General features: G+C 39.5%; 1 protein-coding gene across 1 annotated transcript in view; it reads right to left on the reverse strand.

Annotated features, from left to right (window-relative positions):
* The window catches only part of TARBP1 (TAR (HIV-1) RNA binding protein 1), a 107,782-nt gene that overhangs the window by 60,698 nt on the left and 30,716 nt on the right, over positions 1–16,368 (reverse strand). The window contains exons 8-11 of the mRNA XM_045008909.1: positions 10,308–10,404; positions 7,970–8,059; positions 2,653–2,791; positions 365–461 (exon numbers count right to left, since the gene is read on the reverse strand). Of these exons, the coding sequence (XP_044864844.1) occupies positions 365–461; positions 2,653–2,791; positions 7,970–8,059; positions 10,308–10,404 (423 nt within the window). The remainder of the gene's footprint in view (positions 1–364; positions 462–2,652; positions 2,792–7,969; positions 8,060–10,307; positions 10,405–16,368) is intronic.

Below are 16,368 nucleotides of genomic sequence, written 5' to 3' on the forward strand. Positions count from 1 at the left end.
GGAACTCCACCACCGCGAACGGCGGTGGCGGAGTCGACGGGGGAGCCGCGGACTTCAATCCCACGCCGTGAGGATGGGTATGTACTTTGAACTAAGGTACTTCGAGTTCAGCTACGCTATTTGCGTAGCTGAACTTGCGTACCTTAGTTCGAACACCCCCCCAGTGTAGACCAGGCCCAAGTCACTTGAAAATCTAGGACTTAGGCTCCAAAGTCATTTAGGCACTTTTGAAAATTTTACAAGACAAGTTCTAAGGCACTACAGGATGATCCAAAGCCCACTGAAGTCAACTGGAGTCTTTCCACTGGCTTCAGTGGGCTTTGGAACAGGCCCAAAAGAAAAATATGATGCGATTCATACTTGCCTGTGTTTATTCTTCATCTCTTCCACATCTGCAGCCAGCAGAATCATTGTAGCAACAAGCTTAGCTTCAAACCAGTCAGGCATAAAGCAGTTTTCTCCTGATTAAAGAGAATTTAAATTTTCCATGATATTTTTAAAAAATCTCAGAATGGTAATTTTAACTGTTAATGTAGGTTTCCAATCCTATTAACAGCTGGCAGTGATAAATAAATGATTCATTAATTCAAATGTACAAAATATCAGCATAAATATTAATAATGAACACTTTGCATTCTTGTATATAAATTTAAATTAAACCAGGTTCATTTTCATCCTCTACCTACTACATAAGAGGGCATCTACCAGCCTTTTGGATAAAATACATTTTAAGCTACATGTTAGGTTCTTTATCAGTAAATCCTGATAAACTTTTTTTAAAAGTACTTTTTAAAAGGAGGCTGGGATTCTCAAAGCAGCTTAAGGGAGTCAGGTGAATCCCCCAGAAATTCAACCTACTTAGTAGACTCCTTTGAAAATCCCAGCCTGTGTTTCTACCAGCCAGAAGTTTCATACAGCACGAAACCCATTGTCAAAAGAGAAAAAAGCATGAAGTTAAACTGAAGTTTTCCTCCCAATTGATCACTTATACAGACCCAAAACATTTACACCAATCTTACACCAATTATGTGCTATAAAAACAGTCTAAGAGCTGTCATTTTAGAAAGAATTTTGGACTTATAGCCCTGAGAATTCAGAAAGCGAGACATGCTTTGGTGTTCCAATGCAAAAGTAGTGCCGTACCTGAAGGCATAATTTGCTCATCAAGCTGCTTATAAACTGAGCTGCAATTCAAGTAAAACAACAGGAACCTATTCTATAAAAGCTGTTTTTTCAGGTAGTTGACTGTAACTCCAAAGCAATGGCCTGAACACACATTTCAGGAGCAGGGAAGTTCTGCCAAACTAATTTTTAGGGAAGAGTAAACCTTCAAAATTTCCAAATGAATTTGGCAACAATTTTAGCCTAATTAATGATAAATGAAAGAAAGAGTTTGCAACATCTCTGATCATAAGAAAAAGTTTTTGGAAAATTTATTTTCTATTGATACCACAACTTTTCTGATGATATTCACCAAAATCAAACCATGACCCCATTTTTTGGTATCCTCTAAAGGGATAACTAAAAAATGACTGACTATTGAAACATCACACTTTGTATTATAAACTTCTTCAAGCACTGTGTGCTTTGCTAAATTTGTAATACTGCTACTGCAATAAGTGCTATATAAAAATCAAAGCTCCATAAATAGATATGTTTGAAAGAAAATTCTTAAAAACAATTATGAATATTTGAAATGTGGCTTAAGGAAAAAGTAGAAAATTCTGTTCAAAATTTAGCTTTGTGCTCATGATATGCATGCATTTATTAAACTGCATACTTCTTGCGTTATAAGAATTTACAAATTCATCTGCTGAACAAGGTAAAGACTAATCTCAAAAATCCTAATTGCTTGCAAGCATGTGCAGAAAGCTGTTTAGCTCCAAACTAAAAGTATGACACAACACATTTGTATCTCCACAAATATGTTAGTTCCGAATATGTAATTTATAAATTCTGTTAGTGCAAGCTATGGATTTTGTAAACTGTGCAACCTCAACTCCATATTTTTTTCCTTTCCTAAAGGGAGACTGGGAAAAAAAGTAAAGAAGGAAATTAAATGCACAAAACTACTAGTGCTAATCAGGGGCAGCTCTAGACATTTCGCCGCCCCAAGCAGGGCGGCATGCCGTGGTGGGCGCTCTGCCGGTCGCCGGTCCCGCGGCTCCGGTGGACCTCCCACAGGTGTGCCTGCAGACGGTCCGCTGGTCCCGCGACTCCACCAAAAAGTTTATAATCAGGCACGCCTGCGGGAGGTCCACCGGAGCCGCGGAACTGGCGACCGGCAGAGTGCTCCCCGCGGCATGCCACCCCAAGCACACGCTTGGTGTGCTGGGTTCTGGAGCCGCCCCTGGTGCTAATCCAACACTGAAGTTGCAAATCAAGAACTCAATTCAGCTAATTCCAAAAGTTAAAATTTTTTCTGCAATATTGTATTTTCTATTCCTGTTTTCTTTCTTAAATGCAAATACTTTTTTATTAAGCATTAACAAAACAATACTATGACCTAGATAGGATTGTGCAATGTAACAAGGTTAACACTATAAAAAGCTTTAATTTTACAATTTGACGTTAAGACATTAAGCTTGTTATATCACTAACTCTGATTTTGCATTTAGGAGCTATTAATTCATAAAGAGTAACTGAACTTACTTGTGGATGCAGGTGCCTTAAGGTAATCTTCCACAAGAGCATGTACATATACACTTAATGAAGATCTTTCTTGATGCTCAACATGGCAGTTTATGGACTTTCTGAAGCATCTGTCATGAGTATACAGCCAATCGCAAAGCTAAATTAAATAAATGTTACTATTTAAACACTTCTGCCAACTTAGGTTATATAGAAGAAATTAAGTAATCTGACACAACCCAATACACTTAAATTCTCTAGAAGTGTGTGCGTTGGTGTACGTATTAATACACTTTTGATACGTATGCAGAAAAAGGAAGAAACCTGCAGTATTAAAAAAAATAAAATAAAATCCTGTGCTTGTTTAAGCTTTTGATTCTCAGAGTAGAACAGATGCTGAGTATAGTCATTACTTCATTAACCTGCTGTGCCATCGCATGCAGCTATATCTACTTATTCAGACAGAATGTTCTGAAGTTCAAAGATTACTTCTTCCATGTTTTTTCACTTAAATTTCTAATTCTGTAGCTGAATGTACTCCTGAAAGATTGTTATATACATGAATTTTGAGAGTTAAAATTCACAATGGAAAGCAAAAAATTAATCTTACATGCAAATTTGTCGTCTTTGGGAATGGAGTTCTGTTATTCTTGTAAATGCTGGGTTTTGCCACACACACGAAAATCAGAGGCAATTCTCATGCAATTTTTTGGCACCCAAATACTGGCCCTTTAAGAGGCTCCCAGACACCCACTGCCTCAGAAAATACTTCCAAAACTATGAAAAAGGAAAGACACATACAGCAGATAATCATTCTGAAGAGAAGGCAAATTTAAAGATAAGACAAAACAGTTTATTACTCCAGCAAATAAATACTATATCCACTAAACAGGGTGGATAAAAATCAAAGATATAAAAAAAACCCGATTTTTTTGATAAAATGCTTTTTGAGGAAAAAACCTATCTAAAGATAGTTTTTAATTAAGATACATTATAGCTCAAGGATATCTCATCATGGAATAGGGATTATAAATTCTAATTCTATAGTATGAGACAGTATATTCATGTAATGTTTAAGAAAAGTTTTGTAAATGAGTTCCAATACTTCATGGATTAGGGACCCAATTTTATGGAGTTCCAGGGGCTTCTGTATGGATTATTTAGGTTAATCTTTCTATCTACCCAATGGGACTCGGTGCTCAATCTAGAAGATACCATCAGAGATGATTAGTTTTGCAGTTCTCAAACTGTAGATTTGTGTCTCCAGAGATAATATGCTTGTTAACAGCAAAAATGTTTTAAAATAAATAAATATATAGAAGTGAGAAATAACAGACCGCAACTCTATTGTCCCTCTTCAAATTTGTGTACATAGTCAATCCCTTATCTCGCTCTAAAAGTGCAAAGTTTCAAAAAGTTCAATGAATAGAAGATTGTTGGGGGCAGAATAGATCTGGACAAGGAGAAGAAGTCTGGAGATAAATGTGAGAAGGGAGGGACAGGCAGTAGAAACAAAAGTGAAACTGTTTGAGCAGCATACTCCAGAAGTCTGGAGGTCTTTCTGGGTGTAGCCTTCATTGATTTGAGATCTACCACACCATTCTCTCACTAGAAGGGAAAAGCTGTAATGGCAGCTGGCCGTAAAAGAGACCCAGTTTGGGAATATTTTAATGAAGTTCCTCTACCTGTGGGTAAGACAGGCATGCTTGCAAAATGCAAAGAGTGCAACAAAGAAATGCAAGGCCTGATTGCCTGAATGAAACAACATCATGAGAAGTGTTCCTTCTCAGGAGGAAGCGGCACTGAAGATGATGAAAAGAACATGTCTGAACATGCAGGACCTTCAGGTTGGTAAACTTTTTTTATTTCATACTTCTTTCTTAAGGACTGCCTGTCTTCCTTCTGGACCATTCTGGAATTCTCATGTTTGAGCAAAAAATGTAGTAGTTAACTGTATGGTATCATCATTTTAAATGCAGTTGTGATAAAAAATAAATAGCTGAAATAGGCAGATCTTCCTTTACAATTTCACCTTTAAAGTAGTACTGAGTGTCAGTGAATGCAATGAGTAATACTAAATGAGCAGTATGGTAATAATAATTAAATAACTGCATTGACTTATTTAGTTTAGGAGAATCCATCCTCAACATACAGGATTCTGAAAACTATTCACCTTCAAGATCACCATCTATCTTTCAGAGTTATCTGCCAATTATAGTGTTTCAGCCACATCATGTATGTCACATAGCCACAGTATATCACCTGTAGCAAAAAGAAAAAAATATCTCCATCATCCAGAAACAACCACAGATAAGTTTGTGATAACCATCAGTTTACAAAAAGAGGTAATAGATGAAAAAATTGCCCGGTTTGTTTATGCGACAAACTCCTCTTTCCGTATGATTGAGAACCCACACTTCATTAACATGGTTCAGTCATTAAGACCAGGATACAGCCCACCCAACAGAGCAGATGTCGCAGAAAAATTGCTGGATAAAGTGTATGAAAAAGAAATTGAGCAGTGGGCAAAAGGTCTAGAGGGTGAAATTGTTAACCTGAGTCTTGATGGGTGGAGCAATGTCCTGTTGTATGTGCTTGTGTGACAACAGATGAAGGGAATGTCTTCCTTACAGAAACGATCGATACATCAGGAAATGCACACACAGCAGAATACCTACAACAAGTAGCAGTAAAAGCTATAACAAACTGTGAAAAAAAATTCAAATGTCTAGTACGCAGCTTGGTCACAGACAATGCTACAAATGTATCCAAGATGAGAAGAAATGATTTAGAAGAGAGTCCCAAGTTAATAACATACAGTTGCAGTGCTCATCTGCTGCACCTCCTAAGCCAAAGACTTCAGTGTTCCAGAAATAAAGGCTAATGTTGTTGAAATTGCAAAATACTTTCATAACAGCCACTTTGCAGCAGCTGCTCTGAAAAATGTGGGAGGAACCAAGCTAATTCTCCCACCAGATGTGTGATGGAACTCAGTAGTGGACTGTTTTGAGCACTATATCAAGAACTGGCCTAATCTGGTGACAGATTCATGAAAAAATAGATGGCACTGTCACAGCCAAAGTTCTCTACATTGGGTTTAAGAGAAATGTTGAACACATGCTGAGTACCCTGAAGCCTATTTCTGTAGCCTTGAACAAAATGCAGGGAAACTGCTGTTTTATTGTTGACGCTGTTGAAATTTTGAAGGAACCGAGTAAGATTTTAAAAAGATAAATATGCAATGACAAAGTTAAATTACAAGTATTAAAAAATGAATGGGACAAGCACTATCTCCAGATCCTTTTCTTACAAATATTCTCAATACTCGGTACCAGGGTCAAACTGCAGAAGAACTGCAGAAGAAGAGAAGTTGGCTATGACATGGACATCCAGCAATCATCCCTCCATAATGCCAACTACAATAAACTTCAGAGGTAAGGGTGAACCATTCAAGAAATACATGTTTGCTGATGATGTTTTAAAGAAAGTCACACCAGTGAACTAGTGGAAGTCACTTAAGCACTTGGATTCAGAGACTGTTGAAGTGATAATCTCACTTTTAACAGCAGTAGCTTCTTCTGCCAGTATAGAAAGTAAATTTTCTTCCTTTAGACTAATTCATTCCAAATTGAGAAATCGTTTGGGACCTGAAAAAGCAGGAAAGCTTGTTTTTCTTTTCCAGATTATGAACAAACAGGAAAATGAATGTGAAGATGACCTGAGTTAGCTGCAGAAGTCAATATTTTAAGTTTCTCATGTTGACCTGGCTGACATATTAAAAAAAAAATTAAATATACTATTTCATGTAACTATTTTAGTTAAAAACAAATTTTAACAAAAACAAACCTGATTTTAAAAAAACTTTAATGTTTAACTAAATTCAAAAATTCATATGCTTGATTTGTCAAAATATTATATGTTTGCTGTTGAAGAAAAAAATCCAGAATACATAACATTGTTTTAGTTAAATAAAACAATTTAAATGTCTGTCTGGTGATGTTCTCCTCCTGATACAGCATGGCAAGAAAATCCTCCAAATATTAGTGATTAACCTGTTGAATTGGAGATAGTTCACCTCCCAATGACTTCGTAAATATCTGCTTCAATTATCTTTGGTAAATGAAATAACCAAACAATCATTCATTTTCTGATATAGCTGTAAAAGTCATCTGAAAAGTTTTCAAAATAAATCACTTTAAAAAATGTATAGTGTGTACCTTCTAAAAATGAAACCTACATCTATCTCTGAGTTGTGAAGAATATGTATTAAGGTTATAACAACCAACACGAATGCACGTCTATGTAGAAATCCATGATTAATCAAGTCTTCCTGACTAGTGATTTAAATCATGATTTAAATCAAATCCACCCTGGCGCTAACTTTGTAATTTCTGAAAAACAGCAAGTAGTAGGGGAAAAAAGTGAGAGAGGAAAGTACATAAAATGAAGAAAAGAAAAAACATATAATACAGAAATAACTGCTTGAAGGGCAGCAGCCGAGGATATTACATCCATCTTGTATCGTTAATAAAAGCAGAGGGAGATGCCCAACTCGTGGCTCTGAATATCTCATAAGAAGTCCTGCTTCACTTTCTCTCCATGAAGTTACCATTGATCTAATGCAGTGAGCATAGATCTCCGATGGAAAAGATTACAGACACCAGTACAGGCTCCCCAAACTGTTGCCTTAACTCCCAAGGGAATGGCAAGAGAGAAAGCAGGCTGGCAATGTGGATGCCTGGAAGTCTCTTATAGAACAAGCATTTGGGCACCAAAAGTGTGCATGAAAGAACTGATTCTGATTTGCACTACGATAGGGCTAAACACAAAAGTTATCAATTAGCTCATGTTCTCTCTCTGGAGAATGCTGTGGCAAAGCAGAGCATACAAGTCCGGTACGAGCTCAGCTCCAGCTCTTATGCTGCTTTGAAGTGCAACAGAAGCTCTGCTCTCAGGAGAAAGCTGCTCTTGTGCAGAATTCAGGTGCTCTGCAGGAGAAAAGAAAAAAACAACCTTCCCCTTCTTCCTTACTGTCTCACACAATGGAGGTGCATATTAACATCTTCTGACTAATTACCTGCTGGATAGCAGGTTGAGGGTTAAAAGTAATCCCCTCCTTAGTGTTACATGTTACAAGGTACAGATACAAAGCACAAATCAATTACCACTCAGTGCCAGAAGCGCCAGATGTGCCAGTGCAAAACGGACTGAAAATTAGTTCACATGCATAAAGTATTAGAGAATTAAAACATTAGCTATAACTAATACCAATAGATCAGAACAGTCTATGACAGAACATTTTGATTAACACAAAACCAGCAACAGTTTCAATTCTTACCTCCATCCATAGTATAGTCCCTCTGCTTAAGGACTCCTCTGGTCTAAGAGACATGAGAAAACTTGAAATCTCTGGAAGTGATACTTTCTCCTAAAGACATTATTTAAGGTTCATTAGTCCCCAACACACACACACGTAATATTTTAGTGTGAAACTGAGAAGAGTTTGCTTTCATCTGGCAAATGTTTCAGTAAGAAAATAATCTTTTCCCTCCCACCCCCAATTTATTACCACAGGGATGTGAACTTTCCAGAAATATTCATTTTTGCCTTTTTTCAGGACACACACACACTGTTCATTTTCCTACAGTCTGATGTACCCATATAGAGATGTACACTGAAGGTGAATGAACAGCTTGAAGCGAGATATTCACTGATGGCTTTTTTTTTTTTTATTAAAGTGAGGGGCAGGGTGTGTAAATGGACAACCTTAGTTATATTTATTTTAGATATTTAGAAGCCCCTGACTAATTTTTCTGTTTCTGCCTTTTCACAGGAAGCCCTGCTCAGGTCAGTTCATGGGCAGCCACAGCAAAATCTGAGACAGCAAAGAGAAAAGGTAAGCAGCTGTATTAGCAGACAAAAGAAAATGGGGTGGAGAATACAAAAGAGAACCTTTCATGTGGCTGTCAGGCATAAGCAAGAGTACTGTGCACTCCCCTTTCATTCAGTCACATAGACACCTCCATTCTCGCTGATGATCATATGACATGCTTAACGCAACTACAGCAATTGCTTATGTGGAAATACATTTGGAAAGAAAGTAATTTTAGATTATTCTAAAAGAGATTTAGCAGATTAAAAAAAAAAAAAGAGCCAGCAACTATATGATAGTAAGTTCTCCAAATACCACTGGTTGGGAATTGCTACTTTGCAAGATATTATTATTAACCTACCACCGTACCTGTTAGGTGATAAGCAAACAACAATGCATTAGTATTATTGTTTAGTAGTAGTCTTCACCGTGTGCTATACATTGTCCTAGCAAGAAGACATGCCCTACCCCAAAGAGTTTATAATCTAAGAAAGCCAGACACACGTGAATGGAGGGAAAGAGGGATACAATCAAATTATGTATTTATATCATGTAGGTTTTATATACATTATATATATCAGGGTCATTTTTTTAAAGTAAAACATATAAATTGAACTCCATCACGCCATCAGCCTATCCACTGTTAGATGGCCAATGTCTTGTAGGCTTCACAAAGGAAACAAGGCCTGAGGAGAGGGCTTTGTAGATCGGTTCAAGGAGAACACACACATTGCTGGTATAAATGAAAAAAGGCAGAGAAACATTTATCAGAGGGTGAACAACAGGCAGTCAGGACTAGCATCACTTGATGGAAGAGGCAGGAAGATAATGCTATCAGAGACAAGAGCAGGTAAGGAACAGGAGAAGAGTCTTGAAGGTGAGGAGAAGCTGTTACTACTTATATGTGGATTTCTTTTAAGTTTAACATTAACTCTGGATTTCCTGGGTTTCTATTGCCCCCCCCTTTTGGGGGGGGGGGAGAAAGCAACAATTACAACATAGCTGTAATACTTTTACCCTTAAATTACTGATATGTATTCAGCCTTAACTGCAGTTAAATATAGTTTTTATCCAGGAATTCTACTGAATTACATCAATCGAGATAAAAACATGATCCTTGTTTGAGGTCAAGTTTGAAGTTTAAGAAAGTTTTCTGAACTATCCAAAGCATCAAAATCATTTGAAAATTTTTGAACCACATTTTATAGCTTAAAAGTGCCCAGATAAACTCTTGTGATGTTATAGGGGAGAAAGGGAGGAAAGATTTCCTTCTGGTTCAACACTGAGCATGAAAAATTTCAGTCCCATAAAATAATTTGAGAATTAGACAACTTATATTCAACATTCTAAAATTAAAGTGATATTTTAACCTGACTATAAAGTCAACATGCTAACATTATAAATACCATTTTAAAATCTTTTATGTTATTTTGAAAGTCTCTTTAATATTAAATTTTAATTGTTAAATAACTGCTTTTATAGCACCCAGCACAACAGGATCCTGGATCCATGACTAGGGATTCTAGGCATTTCAGTAATACAAATATCATCATCAATAAAGTACTGCAAATGAAATGCTGAACAAAAAGGATCAAGTTGTTTCATATGAAAAATAAAGTTAAAAGAATTATTAGTATTAGCATACAGACCTACATCACTCAAGCACATTTTTTAAATGGACATTGCCAAAACTACAAATTCAGCAAAATCAGCAGCTCAAGTTGTATTTGGCAGCACTTACATATTGCATTATCATCTCTGAAAAAATAAAACATTACACTAGAAAAAAAAAAGAGAAACTTACCACATCTGTCAAATGCATAGCTGTTTGGAGAAGAAAACACTGAGCAGCTCCCCGCAACAAAATTTGATGTGTGATCATAGTGCACTGCAGGACATCTCTGCAAATGGATAAATATGCACCTTAAATTATAAACAGATTAAGTAGCTCTTAAAATACGTATTTACCAACTATATTTTAACTGTAGCGATCAATATATTTAGAATGCAGGAGCACTCAGAATGTGCGCTGCACTTTCTAAATATACAAGATGATATAATTCCTGCCCTGAAGAGCATACAATTGAAAACAAGTTGGGTTCTGATTCTAAATAAACACAAAAAACTTTTGTTCAGTGACAATTAAGGTTGCAACTCAAAATCTGAAAAGCATGGAAATGAAAGGGTAAAGGAAGTCTCTATTCCATGTCACATTCACATTGCCTACAACACTGTTGGTAAAACACTCCAACAATTCAGAAGACTTTAATTCACTTATCTCTAACAGATATTGAAAAGCAATACGTATCCAGGAGTTCATTAAATTCTCACTCTATCACAAAACCTTAACAGTGATCGCAGATGCTCCTGTATCACTAGATTGGCACATCTGCCTGTCATACATTCCATGCATTTGGGAAATTACTCCCTTAACATTGCTGAGGTAATCGATAAGATTTTGTGCTAGAATTCAAAGTCGATTATGTTGGGATAAGCATTGCTTTTCAGTATCTGTTGGAGACCGAAGCAAAAGCCTTACAGATTGATGGAGTGTATTATTAAGTGTTACAGGCAATGTGAATGCCAGATACTTTTCCCTTAGTTTTTCATTTTCATGTGTTTCAGATTTTGAATTGGTTGAGTGTCCTGACACAAAACTCTAACCGTCACTAAACTACATTTTTTGTGTTATTTCCTAGTTCTTTTTATACAAAGTTGGTGTACCTCAGTGGGTAGGTTCCAGGATCAAGCAAGGAAGAGGAGCTGACAAATGACTGAAATGTATTTTGACACATATCTTGACTAACTGCAGTTCCTGCACCAAGTGAGTAACCTCTTCTTCTTTGAGTAGTGTCCCTATGGGTGCGCCACTTCAGATTACTTCCAAGCAATATCCCTAGATGAAAGAGGGAGCTTTGGAACAGTCCAGAACTGAAGACAGTACTGTAGAACCAAGTGCTGCTGAGCGTGTGTATGAGAGAGTAATGTTTCAAAAACATATGTACTGAAGCCCATATAGCAGCTCTGCATACTTTAGATACAGGTACATTCTTTGTTAATGCCGCAGATAGTGCCTCCAATCTAGCTGAATGTGCTATCACCCTTTGGAGGAGATGAACACCCGCAGCATCATAACAAATGATAATACATCCAGATATCCATCCTGACAGTCTCTGAGTAGAGCTCAAGGACCATGCAGATCTTCCCGTGAAGGAAATGAAGAGCCTAGGTGACTTCCTAAATTGCTTGGCCCTATCTAAGTAGAAGATCAATGCCCTTCTAGCATCTAGGTTTATGTAAACTGGATTCCTGTAGAGAACTATGTGGCTTTGGGAATAACATTGGTAGATGAATGGATTGATTAAGGTGGAATTCCGATATAACCTTAGGTGAGAATTTAGGGTGTGGATGTAAAGAGACCTTATCCTTAAAGAACGTCGGAGGGGTGGGGAGAACTGCCATCAAGGCTCCAATCTGCCCGACCCTATGGGCCAACGTAATAGCTACTAAAAATGCTGTCTTCATAGATAAATGCAACAGAGAACAGGTTGCCATTGGTTTGAATGGTGGTCTCGTAAGGTAACTGAGTACCAGGTTGAGATCCCAGGTCGGGGTAGGGTCTCTAATCTGCGGGTTGTCACTTCTCTGACCCTTAATAAACTTAGACGAAACCAGATGAGCAAATATGAAGAAACCATCTACCAGAGAATGAACGGCTGATATTGCAGCCAAATGGACCTTAACAGAACTGATAACCCAAATTTCCATAGATCCAAAAGACAATCCAGGATGACTGAAAGTAGCACCAAATCAGGCAGGAGGGAGTGACAACAACACTAATAGAAGAATCTCTTCTATTACTGCAGGTTGATCTCTTTCTACTAACACTTGTACTTCCATAGAGCAGGAGGATTCTAACCACGCGAACTATCGGAGGAGCCATGCCCTGAGGTGGAGAACCACTGGTTGGGATGAAGGACAAAACCCGCATCCTGTGACAGGTGATGAGGAATGGTTGGGAGCCTGAACGAGAGCTGACACATACATGTAGAAGTAAAGGTGCCAACCGTCTCAGCCAGGTCGCACTATAAGGATAATTCCGGCTGTGCCCTGTCTAATCTTGTTCATCACTCTCAGTATCAGCGGCATTGGAGAAACGCATAGAAGAGACCCCTCTTCCAAGATAGAAGAAAGGCATCTCCCAAGGACTGGTGGCCCAGACCCCCTCTTGAGCAGAAAAGAGGACACTTCCACATCCTGGAGGTGGTGAAGACATCCACTTCTGGCAGTCCCCATTTTTGCAATATGCTGTGGAGAACTTGCGTTCTAGATCCCATTCGTAATCCTGTGAGAAGTGTATGCTGAGGAAATTGGCTATGATGGTCTGAATACCTGACAGGTAGGCCACTGAAATTTGGATTTAATGAACTATGCACCAATTCCATAATTTCATGGCTTCAGCACACACGGAGGGGGATCTTGCTTGTTGATATAGAATGCATGACCTTGATTGATTTGCCCGTGATTAACAGTAGGAAATCAAAGCAAGAATTCCTGACAGTCCTATTCTCTAACAGATTGGCGTGGAGACTGGTTTCTTGAGTTCTCCATTTGCCCTGAGTCGTGAGGGTATGGAGATGGGCTCCCCATCCAAATAGTGATAAATCTGTTGTTAAAGTCACTGATGGGGCTGCACTACAGAAAGGAATGCCTGCACAGACGCTAAGTTGATCCTCCCATAGTCTAAGGAGTTCCTCACATGGTAAAGGAACTGTCACCTGTTTGCCCAAGGTGTCTTTGACTGGAGAACAGGTCATTCTGGGCCAACCCTGGAGGCAGTGGAGACACAGCTTTGTGTGATCGGTCACAAAGGTGCAAGCTGCAATGTGTCCCAGCTACTGAAGACAGTTCCTCATAGGTGATACGTAAGGGAGCATGCGGAGGTTAAGTGCCCCACCCCCAGATTTCTGCTTGGCCTGCAGGGTGCAAGGAGGGGGCCCTGTCCTCCACTGCACCTGCCCCCTAGCATGCTCAGCCCCTGTCCCTGACAGCCGGGCCCGGGCAGGGAGCAGAAGGGGTGGGACCAGCCACTTCTCACACCGGCTGCTCCGGGTCAATGCTCAGGAGAGCAGCTTCCTGAGAGAGAGCCTGGCTGGGGCGGTGGTAGCAGCAGCAGGCCGCCCTCTGCCCCGGCCCAGCTGCCAGGGATAGGGGCCGAGTGAACTGGAAACCAGCGATCTGGAAAATTGTTCTTGATGGGCAACCCAGGGGTCCCAGTATGGTCATTGGTAGGGCCTGTAGTACAGAAGTGGGGATGGCATGCACCGTTGGTTCCACCACCCTCAATAATGAGTCCAATCTTCCCTATGACTTTCAAAGAACGTGTTTCTGAAGGAATATGTTAGAGAACCATGAACAGAAATAGAGGAGACTGACTGGAAGTCACTTTCATCCTCCTCCATCTCATTGAATGGAAAAGCACATGTAGAAAATGGTAGAGTCCTGTGGTCCAGATGACAGCAGTCTAGAGATCTGGATCTTAGTACCAAGAGATTCTCAGTACCCACCAGGAGCAGGGACTCTGGTTCATCTGTTATTGAGAAGTCTTTAGTATATCTGAACTCCTGTAGTACTGATGCAGTATTCAAGGTCACAGTCACTGAAGCTGATGGTTGATGTACTGAAGTAGATGCCGATGGTGTCTAGCATCGCTGCTTGCTCAAGGCTGAGGATGCCACATGCATGGGTTCTGACAGCCATCCTGAACATGGAGGTGCCAGTCACAAGTGTCTATGCTTCCCCTCCTTGCTGACAGAAGGTACCCAGGCCCTACTGGAGCCATGTCTCTCCTTCATGGTCTGGGACTTTACAGTCCCACTAGTACTGGAGAAGGAGTCCTTCAACTCAATAGTACCAAGTAAAGAGGTTGAAGCTTCAGAGATTGTGGATCTCACCTGGACCTTTTGGAGCTCCCTCCTTAAGCCAACTCTTTCTGGAAGCCTTCCCCATCTGGGGGGGGGGGGGGGGGAGACGACACACAGGGGTTGTGGGGGGTGTATCCCGACCTAACTCAGAAGCTGGCCAAAGGGAGTGTTCCATCATTAGCAGTCTGCTTTTAATCTCCCTGTTTTTCCTTGCCTGGGACTTGAGGGCCAGGCAAAAGTTGAACTACTGGGAGAAGTGGAACTCCCCCAAGCAATGGACACACTTTAAGACCATCACTCACAAGTACAGGAGAGACATCATTTGAAACCAGGAGAGCCAGGCATTCCCTGCCACAAAAAAACAAACCTACCAAAAAATCTCTCTCTTTGAGGGGAAAGAGGAGTAAAACAATCCTCTCACTACTTATCTAACTGTAACTATTCTAACAACTATAAAAACTATTTTACCCACTATAGAAATAATAGAAAAATCAATGCATGCTCAAGGCGGACATACTACGGCTCCAACTCAGGCCGGAGCAGTTGAGAAGGAACTGAGGGTGGTTTGCCCACATACTCCTATATAGCCTTGGTATCTGGCACAAGGAGGCATAGGGCACACATGCAGGCCAGATGGACACTAACTGAAAATCTCCAATCAAGGGCTTGTGTGGCACACGTGCACCTGAAGTGGAGCAACCTTAGGGACACTATTTGAAGAATCCAGGATTCTATCGCTGACTCTGGGAGAAGCATGAAGCTGAGCGGTTAGAGACTGAATGTGATTTGATTATCCTCTCTGAAAGGCAATGCCACCAAATAGCTAAAATCTGGGTCTACCACATTAGAATCCTATTTCTGCTATTAACTTGTTTGCCTAATGCAGTGGCAGCTCTTAATTGTCTACATTCTAGGATCCACATTCATGCCTTTGGTCAACAGTAAGAGCGGGGACCTGCATGAGGCTCATGGTTGTCTCTTGCCCAGCTCACAGAATTTCTTCTAGGTTACAGGGGTATCTGGTGGGTGGATAGGCTGATTGACCTTCCTCTGTCTCTCTCACCCACCGACAGATGATTTCATCAGAATGGATGTATTACATCATCAGTGCTAAATATGGTGGGTTCATCTTGGTGCATTTCTTTTTCCATTTATGGAGGAAAAAGTGAAAAGTCATGACAAACACAAGCACTATGTATTTGTAATTGATATTGTATTAATCAGCACATACGGAACAGCACATGGAGCAAAGCAAAGAGCCCAATCTCTTAGATGTCCTGCAAAAGAGAATCCAAGAAAGATGAAACAATCCATTGAAAAACTTCAAAAAGGGTATTATTTTGGAATAATTATTCTCTCTGAATCAACCCAATTTTCAAACCAACATGAAAAATTCAAATTGTACTCAAAATTTACAATCTAGGTTTTGGCCATGTTAATAAAAGTTTAAAGTGCTTGTTGAAATGAAAACCGATTTAACTTTTTAACTATAAATTCATGACCAATGCCTCCATAATTATGGCAATATTACATTATCATTGAGTACTGCAAAAGAACCTTCTAACGTTAAACACATAGGTTATAGGCACTATCACCCACTGAAGAGCTCTCTAATTAAATCAAGTTTTCCCTAAAAACTAAAAATTGCAGTCTATGAGTTAATTCACCCCCACTGGGTGGGTAAGAGTTGGAGTGCAAATTGTATCGCCTCTAAGCAAGCAGAGACAGCTTTACCCAAATTGGGGAATTCACCCCTAAAAGAGAGTAAGCACCATTTCAAATATTGCTTTCACTTGGAAGTTCACCAGAGGAGAGTAGCTTTACATTCCAGAGGGTTCTCCACAACATCCTTAGTGGCAAAGGAAGCCAGGAAATGCACTGAATTAGCACATCATTCTTGTGCCCTGACCATAACCCCTTCCCAGCCAGCGTCATGTGCTA

This window comes from Mauremys mutica, chromosome 3 (assembly GCF_020497125.1).
Source record: "Mauremys mutica isolate MM-2020 ecotype Southern chromosome 3, ASM2049712v1, whole genome shotgun sequence".
Lineage (NCBI taxonomy): Eukaryota > Metazoa > Chordata > Testudines > Geoemydidae > Mauremys > Mauremys mutica.